This window comes from Meles meles, chromosome 19, assembly GCF_922984935.1.
Source record: "Meles meles chromosome 19, mMelMel3.1 paternal haplotype, whole genome shotgun sequence".
NCBI classification, from domain to species: Eukaryota; Metazoa; Chordata; class Mammalia; order Carnivora; family Mustelidae; genus Meles; species Meles meles.
Genome location: NC_060084.1, coordinates 980,498 through 996,867, shown reverse-complemented (window position 1 = coordinate 996,867; position 16,370 = coordinate 980,498). Strand labels below are relative to the sequence as shown.

General features: G+C 66.0%; 3 protein-coding genes across 5 annotated transcripts in view; 1 reads left to right on the top strand and 2 right to left on the bottom strand.

Moving 5' to 3' along the window:
* Positions 1 to 1,440: 1,440 nt before the first annotated feature.
* Positions 1,441 to 8,538, bottom strand: RNF166 (ring finger protein 166). Its single transcript, XM_045989065.1, has 6 exons — positions 8,298 to 8,538; positions 4,310 to 4,466; positions 3,402 to 3,514; positions 3,004 to 3,118; positions 2,807 to 2,914; positions 1,441 to 2,457 (listed from the first exon to the last, which is right to left on the bottom strand). Exons 1-6 carry the CDS (start codon positions 8,450 to 8,452, stop codon positions 2,392 to 2,394), a joined length of 714 nt encoding a protein of 237 aa, XP_045845021.1. The 5' UTR covers positions 8,453 to 8,538; the 3' UTR covers positions 1,441 to 2,391.
* A 122-nt stretch (positions 8,539 to 8,660) lies between these two features.
* On the top strand, positions 8,661 to 15,923 carry CTU2 (cytosolic thiouridylase subunit 2). Its single transcript, XM_045986922.1, has 15 exons — positions 8,661 to 8,794; positions 9,309 to 9,383; positions 11,622 to 11,700; positions 11,875 to 11,934; positions 13,021 to 13,081; positions 13,490 to 13,599; positions 13,743 to 14,038; positions 14,115 to 14,250; positions 14,401 to 14,532; positions 14,836 to 14,927; positions 15,044 to 15,138; positions 15,223 to 15,376; positions 15,465 to 15,531; positions 15,625 to 15,683; positions 15,776 to 15,923. The coding sequence occupies exons 1-15, from the start codon at positions 8,730 to 8,732 to the stop codon at positions 15,921 to 15,923; spliced, it is 1,629 nt and encodes a 542-aa protein (XP_045842878.1). The 5' UTR covers positions 8,661 to 8,729.
* PIEZO1 (piezo type mechanosensitive ion channel component 1) overlaps positions 15,896 to 16,370 on the bottom strand; it is a 48,743-nt gene continuing 48,268 nt past the window's right edge. For all 3 annotated transcript variants that reach the window (XM_045986918.1, XM_045986921.1, XM_045986919.1), the window contains one exon: positions 15,896 to 16,361. In XM_045986918.1, the coding sequence (XP_045842874.1) occupies positions 16,112 to 16,361 (250 nt within the window). In that variant the 3' untranslated portion in view covers positions 15,896 to 16,111. The remainder of the gene's footprint in view (positions 16,362 to 16,370) is intronic.

The window sequence follows — 16,370 nt, the reverse complement described above, 5'->3', positions numbered from 1 at the left end:
GGCGCCCCAAGACGTGCTTTCTAGGCCGCAGACACGCGTGGAGTCCGTTGGGGAAAGGCAAGTGTGCGCTCCGGGTGGGGCACCAGGACGCACCGCTGTCTGGCTTTGTGTGGCCGCGCGGGAGATGGGTGTGCGTGCGTGTGTGTGCGTGTGGGTGTGCGCGCGTGCACGCACGTGGCGGGAAGCCCTGGAGGGGCCTGTGGATGAAGGGGGAGGCCTGGCAGGACAGCCGCACTGTCGCCAGGACTCATTCGAAGTAAAAGGCTGTTGGTGCCGTGGCTTTCAGCCGGAGCGTCTCACCCTGATGCCGTGGGGTCTGCTGAGATCTAGCTCACCCGCACCCCCCACGTTGTGCTGCGGTTCACTCAATGCCCTCCCCTGGGCAGAGTGACCTGGACCCCGAGTCACTGGGCCTGAGGTGTTGGGGATGAAGGGTCCTGTGTAGACACTACCCTGTGGCTCTCTCCCTGTGGCTCTGTGGAGAGGGCAGAGCCCCACGGGTGTCCTCGGGTGGCAGCAAGGACCCGCCACCACACCGGCTCCCTCGGCCAGTGGGGTTGAAGAGGGGAGGGTGGGACTGGATGAAGGGGTCCCAAGAGGGTGACCAGCCTGTCACCGCTCTCCTGAGTGGCTGCTTGTGGGACTGGTTTGCCTGGCTCTGCCGTGGCTTCAAGCTCAGGAGTCCCACCTGCCTTGAGGAACAGCCTGGAACACAGCCCTGCCTGGGGAAGCCACTCTGGAAGCCCAGGGCACCACCTTTGGCTGGACGTCCCACATTTAAAGATTTTAAGTAATCTCTACACCGAACATGGGGCTGGAACCTAGAACCCCAAGACCAGGAGCACACGCTCTAAGCCAGCCAGGAGCCCCGGACATTTCCTGTTTGAACGGTTCCTTCCGCCTGCCAGCCCCCATGTGAGGCTGGGGAGCCGAGGTCACATGCTGGGGCACCAGGAGGATGCCAGGGAGCTGCCCAGTGGCAAGAACCAGCCGTGGGGAGAGGGGCTGCTGCTCAGAGACTCAGGACTTTACTCCGAGGGTGTCCCGAAGGTGGCCCTCCAGCCACCGTGGCCACCTCAAGCCCCCAGAGCAGGCCTCACTGAGTCCAGTGTGCTGGCCTCGGGCAACCCCGTCTCCTGACCAGGAAGGAGGTGAGAACCGCCACCCTGGCAAACTTGCCAGGATGTGTCACCGCCGAACCGTTGTGGTTCGAGACAGGATGTGTTCTGGGGCAGCCTGGGGCTGAGGGCAGCCTGGGGAGGTTGCCGTGCTCACAGGGAGGGGCCTGGGCAGGTGGGCGGCACCGTCCCCCCAAGGTGCTTGAGCTGCCTGGACACAGACACACGCCTGCAGACTTCAAGCAAAGGGAAGTCACGGTGCACCCCAGCCCCAGCCGCGTCCCATCCTCCCGGAGGAAACCCAGTGGTCAATGTCACTACAGACGCTTTGAAATGTTTTATTGAAGTTTTTCTAAAAGAGCAATAATTTATGCTGGGAACCGAAAGAGTAAGACAGTGTCGTCCATCCCCACCTGTCATCCCCGGGGTGGCCTACTGACAAGGCTCAGGGTCCACCTGGGGATAAGACAGCAGGGCCAGGGCCGGAGCCAGGACCCCGGTGGGAGGAGGCGGGCGCTGCTGGGGCCACCGCAGAGTCAGGAGCCGCTGCGAGCAGCTGGGGGCCCTCGGGGTTCCTCCTGGCAGTTAGGAAGGGGAACCCGGCAGAGCAGCGCCAGGATCTGTCTGAGCAAAGCCCCCGGGGCGCGCTCTGGCTCTGGCGTCCGCGCCTTTCGCTCCCTTGCGCAGACCCCACAACTGTTGATTTTTGATTTTTTTTAAAAAATATAACTTTGTCAATGTTCCATAAAAATACTATTGTCTAGTCAAACACGGGTATTGCGGTACGAGCAGTAACTGCTCGGTCTTTGCTCTAAAAAACGTGGAAAGATCATCACGCTGGATAGTATAGAAAAATGCCGGAATTCTAAGTATCACAAAAGCCAGTCCCCAGCGGCGAACTGGAAGCGCCCCCTCCCCGCGGTGGGCGGGGCTCCCCCGGCGCTTCCTGCTCGCACAGGCCTGCGGGACCCCGCTGGGGCGCACCGGATCTCTGCGGAGGAGGACAGCATGGCTTGGAAACAGACCGCCCCCGCTCTCGGGCCCAGCGCGGGCCACCTGCTCAGCCCGAAGCACCGAGGGAGCCAGCCGGGAGCTCAGCCGGGAGCACGGGTGTCCACCCTCCGAGGACCGCGGCCCTGGCGGGCTCGGGGACCACCTGTCCCGCAACACAGGAGGCTCCGCTTGTCCCACGCAGGCGTGGGAGGCCCAGTCCCCGGAGGCTGCCCAGTGTCTGGAGGCCGGAGGGCTCAGGTCCAGGGGCTGGGCTGTGCCTTCAGTTCTCGGACAGAGACAGGGCCAGGGCGGCCTGGAAGGCGGCTTCCTCGTCGATGCTGTAATCCTGGAGGGCAGGAAGGGAAGGCGGCGGATGGGCGGGTGCCTCTCAGGGCCAGACCCCCTCCAGGACGGCAGTGCTGTCACGCCAGGGCCATGGGGTGGCGGGACCGGCTGCCCACGCCTGGGATCCACAGCTGGCTCCTCCCCGAGGGCCGCCCGGCTGACTCCCGCCTGGAGAGCACGAACGGGTCTGGGAGGACGGGGCCCCTTCGCCTCGGGCCGCCCCCCGCCCCCCCCCCCCAGTCTGAGACGGACAGAGCAGCAACTAGGGCGGGGCGGGGCGGATGGGGCCGGTGGGCGGGTCTGCAGGGTGGTGGTGGGGCGGGGGGGGGGGGGGGGGGGGGGGGGCGCACCACGAAGGTGTCGTAGGAGAACTTGTGCCGGTGCAGCAGGTGCTGTAAGAAGTTGGCGCTCTTGTAGCTGGGGTCCCCCCAGGGCATTGCCGAGCAGATGGGGCACACCTGCAACACGGGGCGCGGGCTGAAGCGGCGCTCGGGAGGAGCCAGACCCGCTCCCTGCCCCCGCCCCTGCCCCCGGGTGGGCCATTCACCACGCGGTTGGGGTCGCTGCGGTGGTTGTCCACACAGTGCTTGAGCAGCTCCTGCTGGTCCAGGTTGCGGGCGCCGCAGTAGGGGCAGGTGAAGGTGGACCTGTTGGGGACGGCGCTGGGGCGGTGGCGGGAGGTGAGCGGGGGCCGCACTGCCCACGCCCCACCCGCGGTGTGGCTGCCCGGCTGCCCCCACGCTCTGCGTCCCATCCCTTCCCCCCACAGTCCCCTGCTGCGAGGTGACTCGGCGACCTGTACGGGCCCTCCTTGGGGTCCCCCTCGTGCAGGGCAGCGAGGCTCTCTGCAGAGGGGACGCGACAGCCTCCTGCAGGGACAGTGGCACAGGCGGGAGACGCCCCGACAAGGAACCGGGGCTCTGAGCAGTGGGTGGGCAGGCCTACCTGGGGATGGGCTGGGACGTGGGCACCACGGGGACGAACTTGGGACAGTTGGCCATTTGCTCCTGGACCTTCATGCAGGAGGAGACATGCACCCTCATCTTGGCCAGCGTCACCTAGGAGGAGAGGGGCAGAGGCGGCATCGGGGTCAGGCTCCAGAGGGTGAGAGGACCACCAGGAAGCAGGCCAGTCCCTGCCCCTGACGATCACCGCCCACGGTGCCGCATAAGCAGGGGCCTCGCGGCCCTGCCAGGAAAGAGGCGCCGAGGGCAGGCGACGCCGACTCTGCATACCCGTCGGCAGGTGCACCTGGCCACCAGCTGCGGGACTGGAGCGCACCTTAGCTGGGGTCCCTGGGGGGCTGCAGAGGGGCTGGGCAGTCCTCGAGGAAACCAGAGATGTATCGGGACAAAGCCTGTGTGCCAGGGAAGGAGGCCAGTGGCCTCACTGCAGAGCCCAGGGTAGCCCCAGGATGTGCAGACCCTGAGCTTTAGAACACAGCAACCAGGGCCGCCTTCTACGGTCTACGGTGTTGTCTGCACTGAGCTGAGGGACGGCAGTCAAAGTCAGCTCCCAGGGCTGGGCCGCTGTGAGGGGCTCCGGGCCGGGTACAGAGACAGGCCAGGTGGGTGGTGGCGGCCAGCACTAGAGGGCCCCCAGTTCTGCCTGGGACGCTGCCTCCCTCCCCGGCCATCAGCAGGGCTGAGGCTCAGTTCCCGTGTTCCCAAATTAGCCCTACAACCACCTAAGAGCCAGAGCCCAGGCCAGGGGGTGACGGGGGTGAGAAGGCCCTGGGGGAGCACAGAGCACAGCTTCCTCTCCAGGGAGAGCTCGGAGCGGGGAGCAGAAGCGCGTCTCCCTGCCGCTGCAGACCATCGGCCCCGCCCCAGGAGGGCCCCGGGGTGGGGTACCTTCTTGCTGCAGCCTCTGCAAGGTGCCTTGTAGGACGAGAGCTGCTTCTCCACGTGCGCAGCCTTGTCCACCTTCTTGGGGTCGAAGGGCAGGCGGCAGAGCGGGCAGAGGGGGGACGGCACCTGGAGGCAGGGCTGCAGGCACTCCCCGCAGAACCTGCAGGGGACGGGACATGGGCCTGAGGGCTGCTGGCTGCTTCGAGCTCACAGCACAGCTCCCCTCTGCTGTTTCTGGAGTCATTCCTGCTGCTCCGGCTAACCGACAACCCCAGGTCCCCTCCGGGCTGTGGGTTTCTGGGGCCGCTGCTGTGTGCGGGAGGCAGGTGGAGCCGTGCTGGCTCCGCGGCCCTGGGCCCAGCCCGAGGCTCAGTCTGCCTATCTTATGGCCGATGCGGTGACGCCAGCGCCCCAGGTGCTCTGGTGACACGGGGGAGACAGGAGGCCTCTGGAGACCCTACACGCACAAAGCTTTGGAGAGTAAGACACCACCAGCGCTGGGACAGGAAGCCACACAGCTGCAGGCTGAGTGTCGCCAGCCTCGGGACAGCGCCAGAGCAGAGGCGTGATGACGGCAGTGGGCTTGCTTGGGCTCCTGACTGCTGAGCGGGGACACTCACGGCCCCAGGGGCCTGAGGCTCTTGGCGCCGTCCCTGGAGAGGCCACATCAAGAGGCCAGCCAGCAGACAGACGTGCCTGGGCCGCAGGAGCCAGCCCCCCTCACCCCAGGCCCCACCCCCACTGCTGCAGAGAAACGAGCGGCCTTCGGTCCGGGCGGACACCGGGCTGGAGAGCACCCAGCACGCAGCAAATGGGAACCCGATCCCAGGACCCGCTCGGTCCGGCTTCTCAGGAAGTGCTGTGGGGGCCACTCAGCTCCACTCAGCTAAGCGGCCAGCGGTTCCCGCCGCCGGCAGAGCTGCTGCCCAGGCCCTCGGCCGTCCCTCCGGCTCCCACCACACCCCCACGTGCTCGTCCCCGTCTGCAGGAGCGCGTACGCGGGACAAGGCCCGGCTTGGAGTGAGGCCCCGCGGAAGAGCCTCTGTCCTCCAGGGGAAGGAGGATGGGCCACTAGTCCCGTCCTCACCTAGGGAGGGCCCGCAGGGCACCCCGGCAGGCGTGGGACAGAGGTGCTCCGGCACCCAGCCCACGGCGCTCTGACGAGCACGCCAGGGTGCCTCTCCTGCCCTTCCAAGGGTCTGACCAGCCTATCGGCCAACACTGGCCTCGCACTTCGTCAGTCCCGGGGGGAGAGTGTGCTGCTGTCCCGCAGGTGCGCAAGGCAGGGCCACCGCAGGAGCCACGGGGAAAGGACACACAGATGCGGCTGGTCCCCAGCACAAGAGTTACTGCCGGACACGGCCACTAGGGCCTCGGGGCCACCAAGCTCAGGTCGTGCGCTGACATGGAAAATCCAGAACGGACCGGTCCACGGACGGAGCGCGGGTCCGCGGCTGCGGCTGTGTCTGCGATGGCGGTGCCCGCTCGACAGCTGACACTCTGGACGCCGACGTGTGCGCTTCAAACGAGGAGAGTCTATGTCCACAGAGCTGTAAAACGCACACGCAGAAGGCACGGCCCCGGGAGCGCTCAGGGGACGGGCTACCACGTCGTCAGTGCTGGCCTCGCGACCACATCTCCGACGACAAAGGCACGGGTCAAGCACAGGGCACCTCTTTGCCAGCAGGAGGGGCAGCGGAGGTGGGGTCTTGGGAAGGTGCAGGCAGACTCCTTTCTGCACAGGAAGCACCTGCCCGAAGCCCTGCGGGTCTGTGTGTCTGGCCATCAAGGCTCAGCGGTCCCCAGGGTCACTGCTGCAAGGGCACTTGTGGGGGGAGGCGGGGGCTCAGAGGCCAGCCTGCCCGACTGCCAGAGCTCCAGCTCCGGTTCTGCTGGGACCCCTGGAAACGTGGCCTCTTGCACAAAAGAAATAGTGAGCACCTACCTGACCGGGCAGCGGCACGCCCAGCACACAGGACACACCCGTCCTCCTCATTCCCTGCGCCCCCCCCCCCAGACGTGAGCGCTCTGATTTCTCTATGATCTCTGCTCACTGACCGCATGTGGGGACGCGGCACAGAAGGCCCCATGGGACGGCGCTGAGAGAGCATGAGAGAACGGAGGCCGGGAAGTCGAGGCTGAGCCGGCCCCCACACACACGGGCCCTCAGGGGAAGGTCCAGCAGAGGGTCGTCCGTAGGCACTCAGCTTCTGCTTCCGGATGCCCCCCGAGATGAGAAATGATCGCCCTCCTCTGGGGCTCCCGGGGAGCTCTTGGGGGCTCTTCCACAAGCCCCACGGACGGCCTTCTGACGGAGAACCCCCCGCCAGGCCCTCTCTCCTCTTTGGTCCGGTGCTGCCCACGCACGGCCACTCCCACCACCAGAAACTGTCTTGGGGAGGCAGACTGTTTACGGTTAGGTGGCTGCCCGGGACCAACACCCACACCGCCAGGGGCTCTTTTAAGGAAAAGTGCGAGCCCTTAAGTCCTCTGTGCCTGTGTGTGCGTGTGCCTTCAGGCCGTCAGACGAGACACTGGGGAAGAGTAAGAAGCAGGGACAGAAGAGAGAGCTGGGAAGGAGGACGCCGCGGAGGAGCTCCTTGTGGGACCAGCCTCAGAAACAAGACAGATCGGATTCTGCCAAGAGAAACAAGGGTGGGGAAAGGGTTTAGAGAACATGGCGCTTTCACAACCGTTCGGTGCGGTGCTACGGTCTGATGACCACATTTTAAGAAAAGACTTATCTGGAAAAATAAATCTGTACAGATTTGTACACACCCGGAGGCTGGAAATGCTGTGGCCCAGCGCTGGGTAAGTGGGTGCCAAGGCGAGGCCGTCCGAGAACCAGGAAGGGCTTTCTGAAGTTGGGTCAAGCCTCACCGTTCTCAGTGATGGACTGAAGACAGCAGAGCACGCCCAAGCACGACCAGTACGTGCTTCCAAGAAAGGAGTCCGGGTCAGAGGCTGCCCCGACAAGATGTCAGCAGCAGCGTGAGGCGCAGGGCCCCTCCTGACATGGGCAGGTGCCTGTGCTGGCTGACCCGGCAGGGGGAGGGGGGCAGCCGGCTGAGGAGCAGGCACACACCTACCCAGCCCCCCTTTCTATCCGGAGCCTCCCAAGTCGGCTGCCGCTCTTTGAAAGATTTTCCAGGGGCAGCCACCCCCCCTAGGAGCCCAGCTTGCTGGCACCGGGCCCTCCTGACCTCGCTTCCCGCCCTGCTCATTGCATTCAAGCCCTGTACTGCTCAGCCAGGAGCGGCCGGAGAGCAGACACTGATCTCGGCTCCCGGCCAGCCAGGCTGGCAGCTCCCACAAGACTCGAGGGCAGCTCCCCGCTGGAAGAGCCACGTCCTCGGGCTTCTGTGGCTGAAACACCCCTGCGGGACCCCCGAGGCTCCGGTGCGGCTGGAAACCCTCGCAGGGTGCGCGGTGTCGGGTCCCCAGGGCCAGCCCGCCCGGCTGCTCAGTGACCGTATGACTCAAGGTCTCGCCATCAAAACAAACAGCACCAGAATCCGGACAATCTCTCTCCTAACTTCAGGGAACTCCTCTCCTCTCCGGCCACGACAGGCGGGCAGCGGGTCCGAGGAAGAGCTGAGAGCAAGAGCCGCGAGGCGTTTGTTGGCAAACGCCCACCCGGGTCTCCCGGGACCGCACGGAAGGCGGCGGCGCCGAGGTCGCCCGCCAGCCCGGGTACCCGGCCGGCCCACCGAAGCCCTCCGCAGGTCCCAGGGGCCCGCGGCCAGACTGGGCTGCAGGTCGCCCCAGCGCCGACGGGGTGCTCGGCTCGCCCGGGACTGGCGGGCGGGAGGCTGGGCCGAGGCGGAGGAAGGCGCCCAGAGGACAGGGCCGGGGCGGCGCAGGGAGCCCCGCGCCCCCGCCCGAGTCCTCCGCGCGCCTGGCTCCGAGGCAGCGCCGGGCGCTCGCGGGCCTCGGGCCCCTCCCCGCGGCGGCGTCGCGGCCCCGCGCTCCCGGAGGCCGGCGCACTCACGTGTGGCCGCAGCTGCCGATGGCCACAGGCCGGTGGTACACCTCCAGGCAGATCGGGCAGCTGTACTGCGCCTCCAGGCCGCTGTCGCCGCCCGCCGGCCCGCCCGGCGGCTGTCGCTGCTGAGCCGAAGCCACCAGGCTGCGGAACATCGCCATCCCGGGGCCGGGCCTGCCGCCGCCGCCGCCGCCGCCCCCGCCGCTGCCCCTGTTCCGGCCCGGCCGGGCCAGGTCCGCGCGTCACGACCGCGACGGCGCCGCGCTGACGTCATTAAGGAGCGCCCCGCCCCGCTCGTCTCGGCCGCGGTGCCGCGGTGCTGACGTCATCAGTGCGCGCTCCGCCCCAACCTGCCGGAGCGACGGCGTCCCGCTGACGTTATTAAGGCGCGTCTCGCTGCCGCCGCAGCCGACTGCTCCCGTGCGACTCCGAGCAGGCATGTGCCAGGTTGGCGAGGACTACGGGGACGCAGCGCCCGAGGGGCCGCCGCCACCGCGGCCTGGGTAAGAGCTGGGCGTCCGCACCCGCCCCTGCACCGGCGGCACAGCCCTGTCCCGAGGGCCCGGCGCCGCGCTGCGAAAGCCGGGAGGCCGCCGAGCCCGGGGCCCAGAAGCGCCGGGGTCCCGGTGGGGGCTGCACCCTGCTCCGCAGCCCCGGGGGGGTGCCTGTCCGGCCGGGCGAGCACCCCAGGGAGGGGCCGCCTCCGCGCGCCGCCGCTTGCCATTCCGGCAGGCTGTGCCCTCCGTCTAGGAGGCAGTCGGCCTCCCGGTGGCTTGCTGCGGCCCGTGCGCACGGAGCGAGCTGTCCGTCCGGCCTGGCGTCCGTTGAGGGCCTGAGAGGTGGCCGTTCTGTGCTCCGGAGCTGGCTTGAGCCGACGCCGATCGCCCCGCGGCCCGTGTCTTTTCTCGTACGGGGGTTCGGGGGTGTGCACCAGCTGCGGCGAGAGCGGCGGTGCCCCTCCCCAGGGTCCCCCGGAGGGGGGTCTGCAGTTCGGGTTCTGTCCTCCTGTCTCCACAGCCGTGAACGGAAGTGTGTGAAGTGCGAGGAAGGCCCGCCGGTGGTGGTGCTCCGAGCGGGAGACGCCTTCTGCAGGTGAGCCGGGCGTGCGCAGGAGGCAGGTGCCGTCTGGCGGGCAGCCGGTGTGCCTCGTGTCTGTGCTTGTGTCTCCTGCTTTTGGAAGCATTTGCTTCTAACATCGCTCCCAGTGACTCTGGTGCGTGCGTGGGGTCCTGGTTTTCTGCGTGGGTGCCCCTTCGTTCTCCCATGGCCCCGCTGTGGGCCTGGTGGCAGCACACGGCATCTGATGGCGCGTTGGGAAAGCGCCGGCAGGAGGAGCGTTTCGGGGCCGCTGGGACCCCTCTGCGAGCCGAGTAGAGCGTTCTGAGATCTTGGGCAGGTGCTCTGGGGACGGTGTTTCGTTGTTGTTTTAAGATTTTGTTTATTTGAGAGAGAGAAAGAGAGCATGAGAAGGGGGTGGGTCAGAGGGAGAAGCAGATCCCCTGCCGAGCAGGGAGCCGGAGGGGGGACTCGATCCCAGGACTCCAGGATCATGACCCGAGCTGAAGGCAGTTGTGCTTAACCGACTGATTGACCAGCTGAGCCACCCAGGCACCCCATGTTGTTGTTCTTGTTAAGATTTTATTTACTTATTTGAGAGAGCGCAGAAGCAGGACTGGCAGAGGGAGGAGAAGCAGGTTCCCCACGGAGCAGGGAGCCTGATGCAGGGCTCAATCCTAGGACCCCAGGATCGTGACCAGAGCCAAAGGCAGAGGCTTCACCGACTGAACCACCCAGGCGTCCCCCCATTTTTCTAAAATATTTTATTTATTTATTTAATAGAGCAAGCAGGGGGAGGAGCAGGGGGGAGGGGGAAAGACTCTCGAACAGGTTCTGCACTGAGCACAGGGCCCAGTGCAGGACTCTATCTCCCGACCCCAAGATCATGATCTGAGCCGAAACCCGAGAGTCAGACACTGAACCGACTGAGCTACCCAGGTGCCCCCCAGCTCATGTTTTATAATTAGTCTCCATGAGTCTTGGTACTACCCTGAGTGTTCCCAAAGCGAAACTGAAGGGACTGAGGTTTTTTCCCCAAGCTTTCTCCTCCCCAGCCATCTTTCGGGAGCCCCGGGAGCCTGGTGTGTGCCGCTAGAGTGAACGTCGTAAGCGGGGCAGCCGTGGCTTTCATCTCTTAGAGCATCGGCAGTGATGAGTGTCCCAGAGAAGAGGCTGAGGCTGCGGCAGCTCCTCCTGGGCTCAGAGCTCCCCGTGCCCGTGGGCAGCCACAGCTTCCCTTGTGCCTCGTGCAAGCTTCTGTGTTTTAGGGGCCCTCCCACTCCCTGATGCTGACTGAGTTCTTGGGGCTCCCTTCCTGGGGCCAGTCACCTGGAGCGTGGCATTTTATTAAACATGGCATTGACCTACTGACCACAAAGGAATATGGGGTGCTTGGTTGACCCCTCATAGTGGTGTCTCTTCAGTGGGGAGCACGGGGAATTGCTGTGTCTTTTTTTTCCTTTCAAAGATTGATTTAGGGGTGCGGCTGCCAGTGTGGGACAGCTCTCGGGGAGCCGCATTTCTCCCGTGGTTCAGGGGTGGTTCAGGGTGCTCTCCTCGACCCTGACCTCCCTGCTGGGGTTGCCGGGAGCTTTGAATTGCAGATGTCTCGGCCTCACTCTGGTGCATTCCATCTGCTGTATTTGGCCTGGTGATTTTAACTGGTAGCCAAGCCTGATAATCAGGTGAAAGGGTTTTCAGGAATGCAGATTCTCGGGGCTCGTCCTGGAAGTTCTCATTCTGTGGGTCTGGGGAAAAAGCCACGACTGCCTTTGCATGAACTTCCCAGGCATTTCTGGTTAACATGGTGTCAGCTCGGTCAGCCAGGCTGGCGCTCTGGGGCACGGGGTATCCCCCTGCTGCCTGCTCAGTGCTTCCCCCTTCACCCCGAGAGAGAGTACTTCTCCTTGTGGGAGTTTTGGAAGGACCTTCCACGGTGCTTGGGAGGGGTCGGGCTGGCCTTGCCTTGCACTTTCCTGTGTCTGTCCATTCTGCCTGGTGCGGGTGGCACCTGGCTCTGGGCCCCTCAGACATCAGGTCATGCTCGTAAGGGTTGTTGGGGAGCAGGCGGGGGGACTCCCTGTGCAGCACGGGGCTGGTCCTGGGGCAGACGCGGCCAAAATGCCTCAACCCTGGCTTCCTTTGCCGGTTCCTGGGCAGAGCCTCTGTCAAGATGCTGCTTCCAAAGGTAAGCGAAGGAAGATGGAACCCACAGCATCTCCGGCTGCGTCCCCATTGGGGCGGCCCAGCTGCAGCTGCCGTTGTCTGTTGCAGGGACTGTTTCAGGGCCTTCTACATCCACAAGTTTCGAGCCGTGCTTGGGAAGAATCGGTTGATCTTTCCGGGTGAGAAGGTAGTGTGTTGGGGGGGCTCCTCTGCATGGTCCCCAGCTGGGAAGCCCAACCCCCCAGACCCTGGCTCTCGCCCTCTCCCCCATCCCGGTGTGCGGGTGGCAGCGGTGGTGGGGAGGGTGTGTTTGCTCATGGGGGTGGTGCAGCGCTCTCCAGCGATGTTTCTTCTCCCGTAGGTGCTCCTGGCGTGGTCGGGGGGTCCTTCATCCAGCTCCATGGTCTGGCAGGTCCTCGAGGTTCGTCTTCCAGGGCCCTGGCTGCTGTCCCGCTAAGTTGCAGGCTTGGGGGCCCAGCACCGAGAGGGGCTCTTGCCTGCAGCTAGCGAGAGCAGCTCACTCCCTACTGGGATGGCCCCGAGGGTTGTCGGATGTGTATACGGCTGTGTACAAACTGGAGGCGGAGTCTGGAGCACCCAGCTGCGCCCGAGACCAGCGCCGTTGGCTGACTACATAGAATCCTAGTCACTGGGGACATGTTGGTGGCACGATGGAGGGCTACTTGGGGTGTTCCGAGTTCATGGGCCTCCCTCTGGTCCTGGGTCCAGCACAAAACCGTGCAGTACCAGCAGGTGCCTTGGGGAACCCAAGAGGGGTCTGGCCTGGCTGGGGTCAGGCAGCTTCCTTGAGAAGTTGAGGGGGGAGACCCAGATGAGCACAGGGCTGCCCGGGGACGCACAGTTCGGTGTGGGGGGTGAGCTGTGTGGCAGAGGCTGCTCGCTGGGGAGCTGGCTCCCGGCAGTCGGCAGCCCACTCGTACTGCCCCTCAGGGTGTTGGAGGACGCTAGGCTTCTCCTGAGGGCCCTGGCTGCGGGGGAGGCCTTGACCTGGGGCCGGGACATGCGCAGACCCTCTGCATTCTGAGCGAGGGGCACAGATTGGAGGGCAGTCTGTCCTGGGGGCTCTGGTGTGGTGCTGTCCTGTCCTCACTTCGTGGCCCCCGAAGCCTGGGCTGGTGTGAGTACATTCCCTTGGCCAGAGCCCGTTTCCTGGGACCGGCGGCCCTGATGAGTCTGTTGTTCTCTTACACTGTTAGCGGCCAGAGGTGCTCGGGCAGGCCGCTCCTCACTGGTCGGTGGGGGGACGGACTGAGGAGCAGGTGTCATTGGGGCGGTGAAGACGCCCAGGCGGCCACCTTGGCCCTGTTGGGCTGTGGGGCCTGCCCACAGGGCCTGCTCAGTGCCTGGTCTGGACGGGTAGTCTGTTCTGGGTGGGGAGCACCCCCCATTCCCCACCGAGGGCCTCAGTTCAGATGGAGTGGCTTGTCCCGGGAGAGTGTCCTCTGGCTTCTGACTCGGGCTGAGGTCCTGTCCCTTTTCTCTCCAGGGCCTGAGTCGAGATTCTGCCAAAAGACTGCGCTTTGTGCCGGGGGTCGTGTATGTGGATGGTAGGTGCAGCTCTCGCCGCCCCGGCCCTTCAGGACGAGCCCACTGACGCAGCTGACGCTGTGACCTTAACGAGGCCCGGGTGGGGGCGCTTCTGGGAGATAACACGGGGGGGTCGGCGGCAGAAGGACTGTCGTTCCCGCAGAGCTTTGTGGGAGTCAGGCCGGCTGCCTGCACCTTGCTCCGAGATAGGCCCCGGATGGGTCTGGGGCCCCTGTGATCCGTCACGCCTCCCCCCCACCCCTGCCCTGTGCTGCTGGAGAGGACCCACTTCCCGCTCTGACAGCGCCGCCCTTCCTGAGAGCGGCCCCTGCGCTTCCACCGAGGAGCTTCGTGGACGCTTGTAGGACTTTGGCCTCGTCCCGCCTTGGGTGCTTCTGCCGTCCTGACTCCTTGCCTGTGTCTTTCAGAGGGAGCAGCTTGTGGCCGGAGCTGGGAGGACAGAGCAAGAACCCTGACCGACGCGAGGCGGGTCCTACAGACCCTCGGCTTCCCGTGGCACGTCGTCGCCTTGGAAGAGGTGCGTGGGCCTGAGGCCGGGCCGCGGGTTGCCCGCGGGGCCCATGCCTACTTGGTGGGGTCAGCCGCAGGCCTCCTCTTTGGCCTGTTTGCTCCCGCATGTGGTAGGGGCCCTGAGCCTGACGCTCTCGCCCTGGCGGGCAGGTGTTCGCCTTGCCGCCGTCTGTGCTGCGCCGCTCTGCCCAGGACCCGGTGGGGACCGTGGGGACCTACAAGGTGGCTGTGGACAGTTTTCTGCAGCAGCAATGTACGCTGGCGGCTGAAGGGGCCAGGGACAGCCCCAGCTCAGCCCAGGGGGAGGAACACCCGAGCCAGCCCTGCACCCAGGACTCCCAGGACCCGGCTGGGCCACCGCCGGCGGCCCAGACCGAGGCTCTGTCCCGACTCTTTGACTCTGTGAAGACATTGACGGCCAAAGAGGAGCTTCTGCAGACCCTGCGGTGAGTCTACCGCCCCCCGCTGGGGGCTTGGCCCTGCCTCAACTGGCCCCCTGAGACCTTGTGCTCTGCTCTCCAGGACCCACCTAATCCTGCATGTAGCCCGGACCCACGGCTACTCCAAGGTGATGACAGGAGACAGCTGCACGCGCTTGGCCATCAAGCTCATGACCAGCCTGGCGCTGGGGAGAGGGGCCTTTCTCGCCTGGGACACGGTACGTGCGTGCAGGCCTTCAGGGCCCTTGGGCCTGTCGCGTGGACGTCGCGTCAGGAGTCCGTGGCCTGGTCTCCCTCATAGTGCGGGGGAGGCAGGGATTCGGGCCCATCTGCTGGGTGCGGTGACGAAGGTGCCCCCGCCCCTGCAGGGCTTCTCGGACGAGCGGCACGGCGACGTGGTGATGGTGCGGCCCATGCGTGAGCACACGCTGAAGGAGGTCGCCTTCTACAACCGCCTGTTTGCCGTGCCCTCGGTCTTCACGCCAGCCATCGACACCAAGGTGAGCCGTGGGCCTGTGGCAGGTGGCCGGCTCCGGCGTGGGCTGGCACCCACACCAGCTCTGGGAGCGGTCACACCCCCGCCAGGGCAGGCAGGCTGGGAGCCTCAGCCGAGGGGGGCCGGCAGGGAGCGTGTTGCAGCAGCTGTGTTCAGGGATGGGGAACCTCCGGCGCGGGAGCCCGGGCCCACTCTGGCCCCGACTCGGTGCTCCGGGGGCTGGTGGTGTGAAGCTGCGGCCCCCACGCTAGGTGGCCTTTGGGCCAGGCCTGGGGTGCCACTCTTGGAGCCTCTGTCTTCTCCCCAGGCCTGTGAGAAGGCCAGCGTGCACCGGCTGGTGGAGGGTTTCCTGCTGCGGCTCCAGGCCCGGTTCCCCTCCACGCTCAGCACCGTGTACAGGTGCGTGTGCGCCCGCGGCCGCGGTGGCGGGGGAGTGCTGCGCCCACCCCTACTGCTCCGGCGGGAAGAAAGCCTGGCCTCACGCTGCCTTTGGGTCCTGTCTCCCACGCCCTCAGGACCAGTGAGAAGCTGGTCAAGGCCCCGAGGGAGGGCTGTGCCGCTGGCCCCCGCTGCCTGCTCTGTCTGTGTGCGCTAGATGTTGACAGTGCCCGTGCGTATGGAGGGGGAGGGGCGCTGGGGAGCGGGAGCTGGGGGTCCTGCCCCCAGAGGACCTTCAGCCTATCTCTGCCTGCAGATAGCGCCACAGCTTTCGGGGCTCAGAACCAGGATTTCTCGCCGACGCCGCCCCCCACCCCGCGGGCTGAGGCTGGGGCACCCATAGGGTCCCGCTGTGCTGCAGGGCTGGGCGGGGCCCCGAACTGTTGGCAGGGGACGGGGCCCTGCGGGAGGTGAGTCCCTTCCTGATCCGAGGCTGCCCCTGGTTGGCCCCGTGCCCCTGGCCAGGGCAGGTCCTTGAGCACTGCTGCGCCCCCACAGGGAGGGCCCCCGCGCCCACGTCATTGAGCAGCTATGCTACGCCTGCCGCGTGAACATGAAGGACGTGGTGAGTCATTCCCAGCCTCCGGTCGAGACGTGGAGGCCCCCCAGGGGCTCGGTGCCGCACAGCCCCCCCGCCCACGGCTGTTCTCTGTTGCAGCCCTGCTTGGACCCGCTGCCCCCTTACATCTTGGCCGAGGCCCAGCTCCGAAGCCAGAGGTATGGCCCAGCCCCACAGCTGGGGAGCGCTGGAGGGTCCTTTTGGGCACCAGTCCCCGCGGGGCAGGTTCCCAGTATATGGCTTCCGACAGGCCGCCGGCGGAGGTCCAGGAGTTTCTGGTGGAGAACAGTGACGATGAGGCACCCGCCAGCGAGAGTGGAGCCCGGGGCCCCCCGGAGCAGGAGGGCAAAGAGGCGCGGGCCGCGTGCGATTGTATAAATAAAAACATCTTTAATTAGAAAACCCTACAGTACGCGTGGGGAAGGGCAGGCTGGAGCCCCTGGCCCAGGCGGTGTGGGCCCCGCGCCAGGCCGGGCCCCCAGCTTCCCTCCGACAGCAGCATCAGGGTGTGGCGGCCGGGGACGGGGGTCTGCGCCCAGCAGCGGGCCGGGCGGCTCCGTCACGCGAGGGTGGAGGAGCCCGGCTCCTACTCCTTCTCGCGGGTCCACTTGATCATGGTCTCGGGCGAGCGGTACAGGAAGATGAGCTTGGCATAGAGCTCCTCCTCCAGCTCCAGCTCCCGTGTCTCGCGCACCAGGAAGATGTCCTGGCACAGCTTCAGGATGCGGTCCACGCACGGCAGCTCCTCGAACATGATGGAGTGCGAGATCTCGCTGAAGAAGCCGCGCACGAACTTGCCGATGACCAGCACGATGGACACGTAGAGCCCCATGATCCTGCAGGGC